At 26.5% G+C, this 19,482-nt stretch overlaps 2 protein-coding genes across 3 annotated transcripts; one reads left to right on the forward strand and one right to left on the reverse strand.

Moving 5' to 3' along the window:
- Positions 1-1,543, forward strand: LOC109814249 (uncharacterized). Of its 2 annotated transcripts, none has more exons than XM_083062076.1 (2): positions 1-138; positions 881-1,543. In XM_083062076.1, exon 2 carries the CDS (start codon positions 897-899, stop codon positions 1,170-1,172), a length of 276 nt encoding a protein of 91 aa, XP_082918202.1. In that variant the 5' UTR covers positions 1-138; positions 881-896; the 3' UTR covers positions 1,173-1,543. The 2 variants fall into 2 exon arrangements, with proteins under 2 accessions (XP_082918202.1, XP_082918203.1); XM_083062077.1 differs by having other exon boundaries at positions 16-138; positions 886-1,543.
- A 1,947-nt stretch (positions 1,544-3,490) lies between these two features.
- LOC109814234 (autophagy-related protein 8C-like) lies at positions 3,491-6,157 on the reverse strand. Its single transcript, XM_020378602.3, has 6 exons — positions 6,007-6,157; positions 5,809-5,855; positions 5,142-5,197; positions 5,002-5,054; positions 3,881-3,999; positions 3,491-3,784 (listed from the first exon to the last, which is right to left on the reverse strand). Exons 2-6 carry the CDS (start codon positions 5,843-5,845, stop codon positions 3,687-3,689), a joined length of 363 nt encoding a protein of 120 aa, XP_020234191.1. The 5' UTR covers positions 5,846-5,855; positions 6,007-6,157; the 3' UTR covers positions 3,491-3,686.
- Between the last annotated feature and the right edge of the window lie 13,325 nt (positions 6,158-19,482).

Genomic DNA, 19,482 nt, shown 5'->3' on the forward strand with positions numbered 1-19,482 from the left:
AGGGTTTGAAATGATAATCTTATAGGTGACTTCATCTAAGATAAAGGGTTGATACCATTCGAGATTCGACCCTACCACCGCTCTTCCATTCTCTTCTCTCTAAATCAATTCGCATCTCTCCCTTTTCACCAACCAAAGGTACTCTCTCTCTCTCTCTCTCTCTCTCTATCTTCATGTACATGCACAAAAATTTTTAACTTTTTCTCCTTCAATTCATTAACCATTCTTCCTCACCAAGAAACCTTCTCGCTGTCTTTTCCCTTCTCGATTCGTACCTTGATTCATCTGTTACTCATGGGCAAAGGCAAAACAATCAACTTTGCTTTTAATTCGTTAACAGATCTCGCGCCAATGGAAAAATTCATATGCATGTTGTTTCAATCTTCCCATTGCCATTTGCCACGATAAATTTTATTTTCACGCCTGAAGCGTTGAATAATCGAACTGATTATCTGTCACAATCGACCCAAACGCGTTTACTTGCTGTTAATTTGACCTCGTGAGACTTGGATTAGATGCAATTGTTTTTGCCCCATTTTTTGTATTTTTATGTTTGCCCCAATTTATTATTTCAATTTGACATTATATTATGCTGTTGTGCCTATGAATCAAAAGAATATTATGTGGTGACTTAGTCTCAAGGCCTAGGAGTAAGAGTTGAAGTAATATACATAGTATTTTAGATTTGAATCTCGATGTCATTATTGTAATTATTATGGATCAGATAAAAAATCTCTAGTCGCACGATCAGAATTTTTTGTGTACGATGAAGATAACATGATTTGAACTTTAAGACTTTGTGTAGATTATCCAAATTCTTTTCTGCTATAGGGTTAACTTGTGTTGATTAGAATGAATAATGAATTGGAATTTGTTGAAGGTTAGAAGAGTAGATCATGGGGAGTAAGGCACCAAATTGGTCAGATCAATGGGGAAGTGAAGCATTTGGCAGTGATCACTATGATGAAAATGAGAAGCTGAAGAAGAGTGGTGGAAGCAGCAAGGCAAAGGCGGTGGCATCAGCTGGTGTGGACAAGGCCAAAGCAGCAGCAATTGTTGGAGCTGACAAGGCCAAAACAGCTGCTGTGGTGGGTGCCCAGAAGGTGAAGAGTGGCACCTCTGCTGGCCTCAAATGGTTCAAGAATCAGTACCAGAAAAGGACTTCAAAGTGAACTCACTCCCTGCTCCTTGGACAGTTTCATTTTCATAGCTTTGGTAAATAATACATGATGCTCCAGTAAAGTCTTTTCTTTGTTTCTTAATTATTTGCTTTGCTTTGCTTTCTTTGGAGTTTCTAGTGCAACAGTCCAGATTAGCTGCTTCTTTTTATTTTTCACTTGTTTATAGAGAAAAATGTTGGATGTTGAACTTATATATCGTTGTTCTATGACTGCTCAATGAACAAATTTCAGAGTCTTAAACCGTTTGTGGGAATGCAGGGTTATGTTTTACAAACGTTATTGTGTAAAATATTATGTAATTATAATTAATTTAGACACACATTATGATAAATGAATTTTACATTATTTTACTTTTTGCACAACCTATATTTGCACTGAAACAACTGGAAACTAAAAGGCACACTAAATCGGGTTAGATAGGTTGATTTTTATTTCACCTGAACAAACTTTATGTCAATCAATTTGAACTTCAGATTTCTTTTTAATTTAATTTAATTCAAATAAACAGAGTGCATGTCTGGATCAGCTTAATGATTTTTATTTCACCTAAACCAATCTATGTTTTGATTTTCATTCAGTTTCGTTTGATTCCAACCCTACTATGTTATTTTATTTTTAAAAATCTAAAACAACATTCGTTTAAATAGAATTTGTTCAAAATTTTAAAAATAACTTATCACCCAATTCAAATTAACATAACCATGATAGGTTTTTTTTTTTTTTTTTTTTAAAGATAAGAAAGATTACAAAGATGGTCGTTACTAGGATTGAATACTTCTAACTATCATAATCTCTCCTTACCCAATTACTAGGCTAACCTTAGTGATCAACCATGATAGGTTAAATTAGTAAAAGTATTTGAATTTTTTTTTTATTTATAAAAGTTACAATGACGGTTACAAGCTTCAAACCTGGACGCATATTATCATGCATATTGCCACAATCTGTTAGTATGTCAATTCTAGTGGTTCAAGTATTTGAATATTGAATTGAATTAGTTTTTAAATATTATCAAAATTAATATTTCTTGTTGTCAATTAATTGCTTTGCTTTAAATTCTAAATCAATTTCAATCCATTCAAAAGATATATGAATTGGGTTAGTTTTTGGCTTCTTTATTTATTTTTTATTTTTTTTGAGGGGGAGTAAAAAATTAACCTTAAAATATACAATAAATAAAATAAAAACGAATTCAATGTAAACGATCAAAGAAGATTTGCCTTTTTTTTTATTAAAACTTAATTTTCAATTTAAAATGCAAAAGATATATAATTAAAAAGAACATATGATAAAAAAAAACTAAACATTAATTAATAAACTTACAAAAATATATTAGAATAGTAAGATGATATTTAAATACTAGGAGTATGGTATCTTTTTTTTTTTTTTGGGGGGGGGGGGGATCGTATGGTAATTCCACGAATATTTTTTCGATCACGTATATCTGCCAATATAAGTGTGACTTTTGGTATAATAATTCTTCAAATAGAATTGTGCGTGAGATGCGTTTTCAAAATTAAATTTGAATTGCAGTTCAATATCATAATTATTTTTATTTTTCTATTTCCAGTTTGTTTTGTATTCAGTTTCGTTAGTTTTTACATTTTCACTTCAATTATTAAAATTTACATTTACATTATATTAAATCACATTATGTTCACCTATAAGAAGTTTATCACAATTCATTTAGTTATTACTTTTTCGTTTTAATTATTATAATTTACGTTATATTACATTATGTTCACCTATATTAGTTTTGGCCTAATAAAAGAAGCTTATCACAGTTCAATCAGTTTAACTGTTTAAGATTTTATTCTATGCATTTGCACTTGCTAAACTACTAATAAAACTGTAACAAAAAAAAGTACTAATAAAACTACAAGTACATTCATCAAGTTTGGAAGCGTCGAATAGTAGAAGGCAATTGTTTTATAGAAAGAGAAAGAAGAAAATGTGTACAGAGCTACGAATTAAAAGAAATCTGAAATAACATTATTTGCTCACCTTTTAATAAACCAAAGGCCTAAAACTGCTAGGCTTGCAATTTGCCATTTTACCCAAATATCAGTAGTTCAGTGCTATCTCAAAAGACCTATGCCCATAGCAATTAAACGAAGATGCAACTTGAGTAATTTATACAACATTATCACCATTGTGAAAAATAAATGACCTACAATGCTTGCTCTCTAGCCCTTTTGTTTCTCTTCCATTTAGTTAAATTTGAACGCAGGAGATTTGACTCGTTTAAAAAGACAAAAAATAATAATTGCATGACATCATTCATAAATAAAGGTCAGAGATTAACGATGTGAACATTGAACGAGTATACCCTTAAACTTTTGCAATTTTGAACTGAGGAAATACGACAATTTTCAAATAAGTTCCCATGGACATAATAAACTTTACAATAAAAGCATCAATCCAGAGAATTTACAATTAAGCTAAGTTCTTCACGTGTCATTTTTTATGGAGTTCTATTCAGTTGATTGGCTGTCATGTTTTATTTCAGAACACATTCCCAAATGTGTTTTCTCCACTGTAAGTCATATATAGGAATCCATCTTCATCCTTGTTTTCCTCATAAATTGCAGACATCATTGCCGCTGCATAAATAGAAAATTCACCAAATTAACCATAAGAACAATCATCATATATAACAAACATTCCACATACACGCCCACAAAATCCATATTTGTTACCCGTTGGTGGTAAGATGTTCTTTACAAAAATGAAGATGGCCTTCTCGGGACTCAGCTTGATTCTCTTCCGCACCACATACACAAACTGCCCAACAGTCAAATCAGCAGGAACAAGATACCTACATTCATCCAAAAAAATAATAATAATAATAATAATAATATATATATATATATATATATACTGTCACATTAAATAAAGAGGAAATAAAAGAGATGAAAGATTATATTATATGTATCAAGTCATTCAGATGATTGTCAATGTTCTCGATACAATAAGAATTTGAAGCATCTCATATTACAGTTAAACCTTCCAGATAGTTGCTTATTCTTCCAAGTTTTGAAATGCACTTTTTCACAACCATTTTTTTTCTTTAAATTTGGAGGATGAGATGATGCAAGTGAGAGTCAATAATCATCCAAACCCCCTATAGTTTATAAGACTACGACTAAGCCAAAAGGCCAATGTAGATTTCAATATTAAAAGTATACATAGCTTCAATCCATACCAATACATAATGCAGATGCACATAATTTTTTGACAGCAGATCTCAAGTCTCAAGTCTCAACACTTTTAGACTTTCAAGTATTAACACCTAAGCCTCGGCTAAAAAGCCCACTTCACTGTACAATAAAACTAGACTGTTATTACACCTTCCAAAATTGAAATTTATTCGAGTTTTTTACATCAATGGTCTCATACAAAGCATCTATTAATATAATTCAGAAGAGCACTGTTCCTTATTTTTTAAAATTCAGATCAATACTGTTTTAATATTCTTTACTATTTTCCTATTTGATCCTATAAAAATATTATTAAGAAAGTGCACAACATGAGGTTTCTACTTTTGCTTACCATGTTGAAAGCAAGGTATAGTTAGTTTGCTACCTCTGAAACATTTTGATGACACAGACATATACAAGGAAGAGCCCAAAGTTGACAGATTTTTTGACAAACCCCAAACAAAATAAAAGTAACTGTTACAGTGTACACTTCACAAATTTTAGAGTAAAAGCTATAAGAAATTCAAAAGGCAATAACAGTATAACACTTGATAAAGATAATCAGAATAAACTGTGCCAATGTTTACAATTGCACTATCCAAAGAATAGAAGAAACTAACTTTTTCTTATCAATTTCAGGAACATCACTCTTCTCTGCCCTTTCAACAATTACCTACATTAAACCATCAACCAAATTACTCAGCAAAAAAGAAAAATGATATTATAATGACATATGCAAACATCAAAAATCAAGTCTTACTGGAATTCTATCAGGATACTTCTCCCTTATGCGAGATGCTTCGGCCTGCCTCCTTTCTGGCACAAAAAGTTTGCACATATTAGAAAACATATGTTGGACCTAAATCACCTAACGAGTAAAACAAATGCAAATTTACACACTCAATAATGATGTTTAGTTGACACTGTTTTTTCTTTACCAAGACAAAAAAAAATCCGATCGCCCGTGAATGTAAAGAGAAAGAAAAAAAAAAAAGGCATGAGTCATTAATAACAACAAATCCAATTCATAGGAAGTAAAGTAACATATCATATCATACAGAAACCAAAAACAAAACACACATCTGAAGTCTGAACTGACAAAGACAAAAAAAAAGTGCATATTTAAGTGATATAACATAGACCATTTTTTTCACTAAGCTAAATAAAATAAAAAAGCAAAAAAAAAAAATTTGAGTAAAAAGTTACATTTCCTGTAGAGTACACGTAATGAGACTCCAAAATACAAATTTTACACCCCTAATCAAACCCCAAATGGAAAATTACAAATCAGAGGTATGAAAATTCACATGGCTTCGAGTACTACCCGTGAATCCCGAGCATCAACTTTAATTCCGAATTAAAAATGCACTCAAGCATATGAGGAAATTCTGAGAAAAAGTCAATAAAAAACTAAAGAGAGAACGAACCAAGTGGGTGTTCCATTTTGAATGAGCTCTTAGCCATGGCAATAATTCTGCAGCATAGAACATAGGTTAAAATGTGAAAACAAAAATTACGAAATTAGGGTTTGGTAGAAAGGTAGCGATCAGTTGATGAACGAAAAGAACACAGGGCAAAAAGGGAGGAACAGGAATAGAATTGCAATGGGAAACGATGATGCTTACCGTAAGAGAGAGAAGAGTAAAGAAGATAGAGAAATTGTGTTTTTGAGATGAAAGAAGAAGAAACGAAGAAATTCCCTGTAAGCAAAGCAATTAAGGAAAGGAAAACCTCTTATATATCCATTTCTGTGTCAATGTCTATGCTCAACGACACCGTTTCTTAACCCTTCTAACTTGTTACACTATTAGATTTAATAAACAAACAAAAAATTAATAAATTTTAAAATATTTTCGAAATAAAATGATTTTTCTAGCTTTATGATTCTTATTTTTACAAAGATTTGGTTTATCTAATAGTATCAATTTTGGATTTAAATTTTAACCGGGATGGAGTTACAACACGAGGTACTATTTTATTTATGGAGAGTTGATTCTTATTTTTATAGGGTTGATTTAGTGGGAAAGGATTTATATTTCTTATTTTTTTTTTATATATATTTATAATGATAGTAACATGGTTATTATAATGATAATAACATGATTTTAACTTAAGATTATTTGTATTTTATTTTAATTTCTTATCATTAGGTTAATTTTAATTTTTTATTTAAAAAAATGGATCTAAATATTTTTCTTGTATTATTAATTTTAAATTTAACTTTTTTGAAAATTTTTATTAATTAGCATTTTAGTGTGCGTAATGTATAAGATAATTATTTATTTTATATAACTTCATTTATAATAAATAATTATTTTTATTATATATGTTCTATTATAATTTTTTAATTACAATAAAGAAGTAATTATGAATATATAAATTATATTTTAGATTTATATTGAATGATTTATTTTGAGATACAAAATTATTTTTAATTATTGAAAATCTTTTTCTAAAAATATATTAAAATAAATATGAAAATGTTATATACCTAAAGATAAGAGAATTATATATATATATATATATATATATATATATATATATATATAATATGATGCAGTGAGATAATATTTAAATTTTTTAAAATATATATTTATTTTGATTTTTATTTACTATTTACTATTTATTAGATAAAAAAATTATTTGTTTGATATAAAAAATATGAGAAATAAAGTAGAGTGATGTACAAGAGAATAGTATTCATAAGAGAATGAAACAATTGAAAAGTAAAGAAAATTTCAAGGTAATAGAGAGACATAGAGAAGAAAAAAAATGAGTGATCCATTTTAGTAGATTTAATTCACTAAATTATTTATATTATACATTAAATTTTAATAAAAGAGATATGGGATGATGTAATTATTTTTTATCTCAATTTTTAAGTGGATCATCATACATTTAAGAAAAAAAAAATCTCATATTTTATGAATAATCACTCATAATTACTTTAAAAATATTTTTCTTTAATTTTTTAACTTTTAAAAAAATTAAGAGACACGAATTGTCTCTTTTTCTTATTACTAGTATATATTTATAAAAGGAGACATAGTTTAGCATTCACTTATTGATTTTCAGTTTTTAACTAGACATTTTACTTCTAGATTTATACTACTCATCATCCGCCATAAAAAAAAAATCCGATACGATTATTTACTTTAAAATCTTTGATTTTCTCATAGTTATTTTTTTTTAAATCCTACAAAAATAAATATATAGAAGTACAAAGTGTTTTTTTCTCCTGCCAATTATAATTTATAATAAAAATATTATTAAATATTTAAATTATATTATGTTTAAAATTTTAATAAGAAAATATTTTTAACATATAAAATATATTTTAGATTTATAATAAATAACTTATATATTCTAATAAAAAAATTCTAAAAAATTTATTAAAAATTAAAATTATTAAAATTAAACTCATTACTAAAAATGAAAAGAAAATTGAAAGAAATGGGAAATAAATAAAATCAACTAAGAATAGAATATTCTCGTTGAAAATAGTCCTTAAAAACATTTACATTCAAGACAGTTATTTTAATCAACGTTATTATTACTAGTGAAAAAAGTATTTCGTTTTTTTTTAAAGTAAGTAAAAAGAAAAACGAAAAGTTATTTGAAAAATGTGTCTTTTCATTTATAAAAATTAATAAAGTTATGGAAAAGAATTGTCTCCCATTCTACTGATTAATAGGTAATTATATACAAGTATACAGGCTAAATTATCTTTCTCAAATCCTTAATATGATTTGGTATTATTCTGCAATAAAGGAGAATCAAAACGGACAAAATATACGTCAAATTAAATATTCTAATTAAGGAAATAATCTCAAGAATTATGCATGAGAGCATAACCCGTATAACATATCCCATATTACCCTCCAAGGTGGAGCATGAGGATTACAAATGCCCAGCTTGTTAAGCAGAGTCTGAAATTGATGTCGTCCCAAGGCTTTTGTAAGAATGTCGGCAAGTTGCTCTTGTGTCGGAACATATGATGGTTGAATGGTGCCTTAGCATATCCCATATTAAAAATCAAAACAAGAGTAAAATGTGACGGTATTTGAAACCTGTGGGAATGTGAGTTGTTTGTAACATGGTTTTTTTTTAAATAATAATTTATGAAGAAATAATTTTAAGAATAAAATCAACTCTTATATATAAAATACCACTATCTTCTACAAAAATATTTTTAATAAATTTATTTTGACGATAAATTTTTTAAAACTTTTTTTAACTTCATATTAAATTCAATTTTTTATTTATCATAATTATTTATAATTTAAATTTTAATATTTTAAAAATAAATCATCAATAAATAAAATAATCTTTTTATTATAATGCAAAAATTTTATCATAAATTTTAAATATAATTTATACACTAAAATATATCTATTTATTTAAATTCATATATCCAAACATAATATTTATTTTATCGTTTATAAATTCCTTCACATATTTAGATAATACGGTAATGAATTCATAATAACTTTTCAAAGTTTGAAATATGTGTGACTCAATTACACAGGTGTTATAATAACATGACTTGCATATATATACGTAAATACTTGATTTGGTTATGGATCATAATAATTTTTTATTTGATTTTTTTATTAATAGTATAATAAATCAAATCAAATAAGCTATCAAAAATAATTATGAAATATGAAAAGCCATCAGCATTAATCACAAACCATGATTCCTGTCTGTTCAAGATTAATGATGAGTTTTAAATAGTTAATTTTATTACATAGATTCCAATTTTATTTTATTTTTAATTTTTTTTAATAAATTAGCAATAAAACTAACTATTACACATTTTCTTACTTTTATTATAGTGTGATATATTTTGTTACCGCATTTTTAATTGCTAAATGTAATGAAATTTATAATTGTTAAATATAATTGAAATATTATTCTAAAAAAAATTAATTTATAAATTAAAATAATTTAAATAATATAAAATTTAATGCCTATGGAGAAGACAAATTCGTAATTTAAATTTCAAGTCATATTTGGAATATTTTCGTAATGCAATCAAAACATGTTTTTGAGATATAAAGGATATTTCAGATGAAGGTCATTACAAAATAACTCCCATTCAAAGTTAATGGGATAATAAAATTCATTCACGTATTTTGATTTTGCTTTTTCAAATCCAATCTTCTTTTATATTTACAATTAATACTCAAATAATTATATTTGTTAATAAACACTCAGCATTAATAAGGAAAATCTTTGAGGAAAGGGATTAGAGTAAAAGTGGGAGAAACTAAATTCGATTTTTGTCGTGTCCATATAATCTTTGCTATGAAAGAAAAGAGAGAGAGAAAAATCTTTCCGTTCGTTTTGCATAAATATATTAGAACAAATTATAATTTCTTTTTTCATCTTTGATATAAATTTAATTAAAATCAAATTTAATTTTAACCATGCTAATTTACATTTAGTCATTTATTCAAAACTTCAAATCGACTAATAAATTTCAACAAAATTAATTAATTAATTAATTAAAATAAAATAATCTGTGAAAATACCAAAATAATAATAAATATTTTCTATCTTTAATAAATAAATAAAAAAGTAGTTAATATGATGAATTGGTGTAGTGATTAAACATCTTGCACTCACACTTTGAGAGAACCATCTATTAAGTAGAAATCTCATGTTCAATATTGTTGTGTAAGAAAATCTTTCAAATTATCGATAGTTAAAATATTAAGTGAAGTTAATCTTTAACCCTAAAAGCAAGAGATACCAGTAACAGGACAAAACAAATAAAAAAGAGGAGTGATAATAACACATTTTTTCTAACATGCATTAATTAATTGAAAATTACAAATTCAAGAGAGACAATTATTAAATAGGATAGGATGTGGGATCCATCAAAATTTGTATTTTTTTCAATAATTTTCAATCAATTTAGAGAAGTGTGTTAGATAGTAATGAATTACTAACATTTCTCAATAATAAAAAAAATAGTTAACTTAAAAAATAAAAAACAATGTAAAATTAGAACTAATTTTTTTCACACATACATAATAGTTAACCTTTTATTAAACAAACAAGAATTAAAAATGATCGCAAACTAGAAAAAGTATTTTTAAATTTTGGAAGATGAAAAACAATTAATATATATATATTTACTACCACATTGTAGTGGTTTGTCACGAGGTTAAAATTTCATGAGTTAGTTTTCGTGAAATAAATAAGTTTTGATTAATTATATATATATATATATATATCCTTCACCACCACACCATTTGGTGGCAGTCACCACAACCTAACGGTGAATTCCTTCAAGGGCACATCATAATGCCAAACCAACCACCATTTATTGGTAACCACTACAACTTGCTGGTAAATTTCTTAGAACACGTATAATGGAGCAAAATTTACCACCTTGCGATGGTGACCACCACAACTTGGTGGTGCAAAATAGATTTTATTATATTTTCTTTTCTTTTCTTTTTTTGTTGGGCTTTGATAAAAAAAAAAAAAAAAACATTTTAGGTTTTAAATAGTTACTTTTGGTAATGTTGAGGCACTTTAGGATTAGATTAGGAAAGACGGTAATTTGGAGAGAGTCAAAGTTCAGATCATCTTCTTCGCTTCTACTTTTTAGATATAATATTTCTCTTTTCTAGTTTTTATTTTGTTCCCATGATTGACTATGAATAATTATCTTTATTTATAAGATTGGGCTTTACCCTATGAACTTCGAATATATTATTTTATGTAATATGTGTGTAATTCTTGTCCTTTTTAAATATTTTTTCTATTGATTTGTTTGTATTGAATAAATTGGTTAACATTTAATTGTATTTTAGGGATTTGGATATGAACTCAAAGATTAATCTAAAATTCTAGAATCATAGAAAATAACATGAATTTTTATTCATGATCGTAAAATTAATTATCTTAAGAGGATAAAATAAATTAAACATAAAGTATAAATGGTCTAATTGGACATAGTAGTCGCCATGAGAATGTGGAATTAATTTAATTAGATACATTTTTATATTTAGAGATAGAACATTCGATGTTTTAGATTAATTTGCCTTCAATTGAAATCCTTAAGAATACAAAGTTAATCAAATAAATTTATTTATTTTCAAAGGGTGAAACTCAAAATATGGAAGTCTTCCATAAATTGAATTTTCAACCTAATTTAATTACTCGCTCTTTTTCTTATTTAAAAATTTCACTTTGAATTTATCTCATTCAATTCTCATTTAATTTGCAATTATTTCATTTAATTACATGTAATTAGTAATAAGTACTTTGGCTAATGCACAGTGCTAACACAAAGAATTATTTATTACTTGACGACTCTGTACATTTACCAAATTCATTTTTTTTCTCACTTATTTAACATAATAAAAAAAGTGAACAATCAGGAAAAAAAAATGCAAACCATGTAATCTTTATTTCAGATTTAGATAAGTCATAAAATGAAAGGATAGAAATTAGAAGTAACAAATTTAAGTATTTTATGAGTGACTTAGATCTTAATGAGCTTGAAAATTAAGCTATTAAAAAGAAATACATGTACAGAGGCTAAACACAATAAGTTCACATATAAATCTTATATGGTAGCTCTTGCAATCATGTTTTGAGAAAAAAAAAAAAAAAAAAGTCATTAGCTCAATTATCAGACATAATCAAATTAATTATGGTATAAATTAGTTGATGGAAAAAACTAAATTAGTGACCAACAAACAGTGTAACAACTATAAAAGGAAGTTATTAAGGTCTAAGATTCCTTTATATTTCTTAAGTTTAATATATATATATATATATATATATATATATATATATATATATATGAATTAATCACTTATACACTGTCAGTGTAAAGTTTTTTTACACGGGCAACCAATCATATCTTTTAATAGTACCATGTCAGTTGCTTATTTAATGAAATAATAATAAAATAAATAATTTTAAAAGATATGATTGGTTATCAGTGTAAAAAATTTTACACTAACAATACATAAATGATTAACTCTATATATATATATATATATTAAATTTAATAATAAGTCATGAGTAAAAGTTAGGTTTTCAAGTTAAAAAATCAAAACCCTTTATCTAACTTGTACATGGAAAATTTTTAGTGAGTTAAATTAGATTTGATCCAAACATTAAAAAAATTAAACAAAAATAATTGAATCAATTTGGGTTAACTTAAAATTACAAAATATCTATATTTGTGAACACTCCTTTTACTAAGTAAACAAATATAGTATTTTTTTTTAATTTATTCGGATTTTGGAGTGAATAAAATTTTTACAAAATGACTGGTGTCAAAAACATGCATAATCTAACCAATTAAACCATATAACCTATTCAAATGTTTTGAATTAGGAACCTTGTCATAGTGATGTTAATACACATCTATCATTTTTTATATAAAAAAAAAATTGTATATTTCAACCTCCCAAAGCGCATAACTAAATTAAATGACAGTTTGGGTTGAGGGTTAATAAGTTTGTTTATTAGATAGACTTGTCGGTCTATTTTTTTATTCTTAAACTTGATTTGCATTGTTATGTGTTTATAATGTTTTATTTATGATTCTATCATTGACTTATTTTATTATTATTGATGAACTTATTTAATACATATTTTATTAAGTATTTAAATCATTACTAGTTTTTACATTTTTTTTAATTATGTTTGATCTTAAAATTTAAGAATTTTTTAGAATAAATAAGTTAAAAAATTGTTTAACAAATTCTTTTAATTAGTTGACAGGTAAACTCATAATTGGATTAGATTCAAATATTTAACTATAATAAAAAAAAAATCCAATCCAATTCATTTGTTAAGTGAAAGTCGAGTTGAATTAATCTCATACGACTCTCTTAAAAAAAAGAATACAATTTTTTTTCTAGGTTAATAAAAGACAGCATAGTTTAATAAATTTGAGTTCAGACTTCAGAGGGCAGGCCTAAGCAACAGTGTAGAGTCTGTTAAAGAACCTCAGCATATTGAAGTCCATGTTTGTCTCAATGTGCCACACGTACGGCCCATGTACCAAGAGTGGATCAAAATTAATGTATGAAGGTCTTGCTGTTTCTCCACCCTAACCCAACCTGCAAACCTTTTTAATACTATCTACTTTGCCATTTCAAGTACCCTGTTAATGCATCTTTTTCCTTCATAATTCACCCATCAAACTAAAATCTTACACATTCAACCCTTTGGCAGTGCCCACCAATATTTTTAGTACAATTTTCCTCTATGATGATACTAGTTATTACATTAGAATAAATTCATTAATTTTCATTAATGATATTTTATTTTTTATGTAAGACTTGTGTGTAAATTCCATTGATGTTGACCCCATAATTGTTGATCTAAGCTGAGAAACTAGCTACAAAATGATTTTATGAATTATTTCATATTTATATAATATTGAGTCTTGCTTATATGTTTTATTTACATAATCATCTGACTTTATAACATTTTAAAAAAGTGACTTGTATAGTGTAATTCAATCTTATATATTTTATAATTTTATCTTTAGTCGGTGTCAAACTTTCAACATACACTTCTTAAGGATTAAAAATTTATAAAATTCAATATTTATGAATAATTTGATAGTGAGTGACATAATAGATTTAATAATTAATAATTATTATGTAAAGTATGACATTATCTTAGAAAATAAGTTATGAATTTAACTAATTGACGTGAGAGTTCATTCCATCAATTGATTAGGTCAACAATATTTACCCATTTAAAAGTAACAAGACGTTACCGAAGGAAACCCTAAACCAAAAAGACCATATATTGCTTAGCTATTTTTGGCACACCTAGTTCACATGCCCAGTTCTTAATCATCATTTTGCACATATTTGTAGCAATGAATCGGAGGCAACTAACCGCCATGTGATGAGAAAACCATATGATATGATGATGCTGCATTCATTCATTGGTAGAGGGAATCACTGAACCTACGAAGTGCCTCATGAGAGGCTTGGAATGATAATGGCTGAGTACCAACACAAGGCTAAACTAAACTAAAGCCACAAAGCAAAGGTTCTTTTCACTGTTTGATTCATAAATGCAATTGAAATGAGCCAACATCCCTCTCTCTGTCTCCACACCACAATCCATAAATGCACACATTTAAATCCACACATTTGTCTCTTCTCACCCTTTTCACGGTTCATGTACCTCCTTAAATTAATATTCAAACCTTCCTCAGTGCCAATGTGGTGAGAATTTAATGCAACTCATTCAATGCCACCACCACTAGCTAGCCATATTTTGTGCTCTCATGCTGGGCACTACCTTCTTTAAAACTTGAGACTTCACACTTCACAGTTCACACTATGTTGATAGTCTATCTTAATTTCTGTCTGTCTCTCTCTCTCTACATGAACAACATTGGCACCCCAATAGCGTTTTTCTTTTTCATTCATAGATCACTGTCAGTCCCTTCCTGGTTATCTTCAATGTCATTTAAACCAAGGGTTATTAATTTATATGAATGTTATGTTACATTGTTGTTGTTATTATTAGAACTTTTCAACCCCCAAATGAGAAACATATAGGGCCCCTTTTGAATTTTTGTAATCAATTGTTATTGTGGTTTGATTTTTTTGATACTTTAATTTTGTTGTTGTTTTTGCAGCAGATGTGTGTGGTAGAGAAGTATAAGGGAAACATGGTGGCAGTGAGGGGTAGAGGGGACCGGTTCAACGGGATATTGGTCCGATTCAATAAGAAAGCAATGCTCAAAATGTTTTTGGGTCCTGTTTTTTGATTGAGCCGTGCCAATATCACGAGTCACTTCTCTTCACACCCCTCAAGTGAACTCTTCTTATCAGACAAACATGCTTCTTCTCTTTGCATTCTTATGCAGGTTGTGTCCTCTTTCTCATTCTCTTTCTTTCTATAGCTTCTTTTTAATTTTTCTTTTTTTGTCTTTTGTAATCCCTTGGAACAATTTATTTACAATTTATTGGAACTTATCTTATTCTTATGCATTAAACTCTAGCGTAAGAGTTTATGATAGAACAACTTAAGAAAAAACACAGAAAACAACTGACTATGTTTGGATAATAACAGTTGCAAATAATGTACTTTTGCTAATGAGTAGTTACTTTATAAATACTTATTCAACAATATCTAAATTAAGTAGTTTTTATTCAAATGGTATTTTTTTTTGTAAATATTTTTTTTACCTTCTACATATAATGCCTTTTGGCATGTATTTGATTTATATAAACACCACATTTTTCATTCGATTATTCTTTAAACAGTTATTTTTATAAATCAAGAAATAATTTAGGCACTGAAACATGTGGAATATATATTGTAACTGATCGTATGAGAACATTTATGTATGTGTCGTCAAGACACAATATTTTGGTGCCATTCATATGGACACTTCTCATTGCTAACGTTATGGCTACCAAAGTTTGATGCAGAGTGGAGCGTGGAATCCTTGTGTTGTTGAACTTGAAGCATTCTCTGTGACTGTCTTTTCTCTCTCCCTTCTTGTATGAATTATTATTTCCTTTTCAAGACATGCAATCCCCATTTTACGTATCAATATCTATTCCTATGTAATATACCGACACGACACAAGTATGCAAAATATGTAATGCACAATTATGTTAAGAAGCAGGAAATAAAACCTATATTACAAAACATATTATTTAGTAACTTACTACTCACGAATACTTTGTCTCATTATAAAAAAATTAATTTTATAAACAAATGTGTAAATGCACATGTATCTTCTCGTTCTAGTTGCATATCACATATAAAAAAGAGTGCATTTACGAAAAAAACATGCTTGAAAAAAACATGCTTGAATCTAATGAGCAAGGAAGGAGAAAACAAAAGCAAAAAAATTGTTTATGTCAATTATTTAATATTTTATTGTCATTTCCATGGTTTTATTTATTTTAATTCTTATTCTTATGTAATTTCTATTTTCAGTTGATAATAAAAATTTAACCATATCCTTTTTTTTATTTTTCTGTTTTATATGTTTATAATTATTCATTTACTTAATAATTATAAATTGTAATTATAAACATATAGAATAGAAAAAGGAGGGAAAAGAATATAGTTAAATTTTTATTGTCAAATGAAAATAAAATTACATAAGAGTAAGAATAAGAGTAAGAATTAAAGTAAATAAAATCGTCGAAATGACAACAAAATATATAAGAAGTTGACATAAACATTAATTTTGTTTTTGTTTTCCCTTTTCTTACTCATTAGATTCAAACATTTTTTTTCCCGTTCAAGTACATGCACTCTTTTTTATATGCACTATGTAACTAGAACTAGAAAATACATGTGCATTTACACATTTATTTATAAAATTAATTTTTTATAATGAGACAAAGTATTCAAGCTGTGACTACTAAGTTACTAAATATTATGTTTTGTAATATACAAGAAATATTTATCATTTATTTAGTGTCAGTCAATTTTCTAAAAGAGATTATTTCCGTATTTGATAAAAAATACTCTAATAATAATTAAAAAAACTAAGACACTCCAGAGTAATAGAAAAATTCAAAGTATAACATAGTATGTAATAGAAACGTGTTAGTCCACAATTTTTCGAACCAGTTGTAAATTTGAAAATCGTTCTATTTGTAAAACAAATTATTTTATGTGGGTTTTATCTAATAATTGTTAAATATACATTGATAATGGTATCTAAAATTTGTCGCAATTCTCTCTATCCATATTCCAAATTTTACTTTAAATAGTAAGTTTATTTACTCTTTTATCATCCTTATTCATTCTTTTATAAAATTCTCAAAAGTAAAAAAAGCTAATTTCATAACCTCTCTTTTATACATGTCTAATAAGAATCTTCCTAAAATTTATGAACTATATATACACATATAGTTTACGTTTAAGTTTTTATTAGAAACTACAGTAAAAAAATATTTTAGCAATGTTAAATTATGATTTTTAATTTTTAATTTTTTAATCAATATACTTAGCATTCAAAAATAATCTCATTATTACATCTTGTTATTAAATTTAACCTCCAATCAGGACATATTTCACATAAAATAAATCTAATTAATAATATCAACATATTAATTTGATTCAAGTTTAGTACAAAGAAAATATTCAAGCGAATTAAAATAAAGTTGTTGAATTTAGTATGGACTTATGAAACGACTAACCCTGATTCTCATGTTGGTCCAAAACAAGAAAGAATCTATTAATTTTGATTCAGCAGAATGTTTATTGGCATAGTTACGGGTTGAAGTGCATGCGAAAACGAGAATTTTTCAATTTATACCCCCACATTTTTCTAAGTACACCTTTTTTTTGGGTTGTTGTATTTTTTATTTCTAAATACACTTATAGGTTTTATTTTTCACTCCATGCTTATTATGCATTAAAATTTAAGTCCTATTTTTACACTCCCATATTTTTTATTCTTAAATCCTAATTTTAAACATTCATTTTTACCCTCAATATTCATTATTCTTTACATCTTAATTACGTAATACTATAATTTTTATAAAATTTATGGATGTGTTTTTTCAAAAAACTTACATGATAATGTAGGTTTTCTTCTACATCGTACTACCTTACAAGGTACATTTAATGTGTACATATTTTATGTTTTGTTTCAAGATATTTGACATTGTAAGGTTTTTATAAACAATATAAAAAAATTACCAATGTTAGGTGTTACTCCCATTGTTTTGTGAACAACAACATATATACCTTGCATCAAACTTTTATCTACTTTCGTTGTCCTCTCAATCAACATGTGTGGTGTGTGATTTCCTTGAATTTCATTTGAAAAACGTATGCGTTACTATGTTAGATTTTGTTGAATTTCCTATTGGATTTTGAAAATTACTTTCTGAAACTGATATATGTTATTCTTAAATTTTTGGTATTATTTAATTCATCTCATCACAACTTTATTTTAAAGTTCTTATTTATATGTTAAAGCAGAGAAGAAAACACAGTCATTGAAAATGAATCTTTTAAAAAAAAATATAAGAAAAAGGGTTATCCAAATGAAAATATTTATGAAAAAGACGAAATAACTATTAAACTCGCAAGAGAAAAACTATTAAAAAAAGGGGGGGGGATGAAAAGATATTTTAAAAAATGTATTTTTTAAAATAAAATTTAAAATAAATAAAAAATAAAAAAAATAAATAAATGAAGGTGTACTTAGTAAATAATGGGTCTGAATAGCAAAAATCCAGAAAACAATAAGATAGTAAAAGCCAGTTTCACTTTCAATATCCATTAAACTTTTGCGCCGTTGGATAGAATGTTTTTTCACAAACATTATTTAGCCTAAACTAGTTATTTGTTCATTTTGATCTTTTCAGTTTTCTCACCGTTGACAACCCTTTTTTATAGATTAATCACCTATACACTTTCAGTGTAAATTTTTTTTATACTGACAGTCAATCATATCTTTTAACAGTGACATGTCAGTTGTTCATTTAATAAAATATATAAAAAATAAAATAATTTAAAAGATATGATTAGTTACTGATGTAAAAAAAATTTACACTAATAATGTATGGATGATTAAATCTTTTTTATAATTAACCTTGCACCTCAATTTAGGTTACGCCAACCCTAAATCACGTAGTGGTCAAATAATTAGGTTTGCAATTTTCAGCTACATTCAGATAATTAGGTTTGCAATTTTCTACATTCAGATAATCAATGGTGCGGATTTAATTGACTTGACTTAACCTTTCTTTTGTATTTCAATAATAAAAAAATTATCTAGACAAAACAGCTTGCCAAATTCTCTTTCTATATAAGTTCCAAAACATGTTAGGTATTAGCGGAGGATTTCAAAAGATTACGCAATTAATTTACTTGATTTTTTAATTTGATTGAAAATTTTAGTAATACATTTTTGCTTCATTGCGTTTTTATACTTTTAGCATTATAATTTTTCAATTTTGACTTCCTAATTTTGAATTAAGTAATTTTAATTTTTCAATTATCATAATTATATAATTTTAATTTTTTAAGTATCGTAATTGAATAATTTTAATTTCTCAAATATCATAATTATATAATTATATTAAAATTATTCAATTAAAAATTAA

This window comes from Cajanus cajan, chromosome 8 (assembly GCF_000230855.2).
Source record: "Cajanus cajan strain Asha chromosome 8, NIPB_CcT2T_4, whole genome shotgun sequence".
Lineage (NCBI taxonomy): Eukaryota > Viridiplantae > Streptophyta > Magnoliopsida > Fabales > Fabaceae > Cajanus > Cajanus cajan.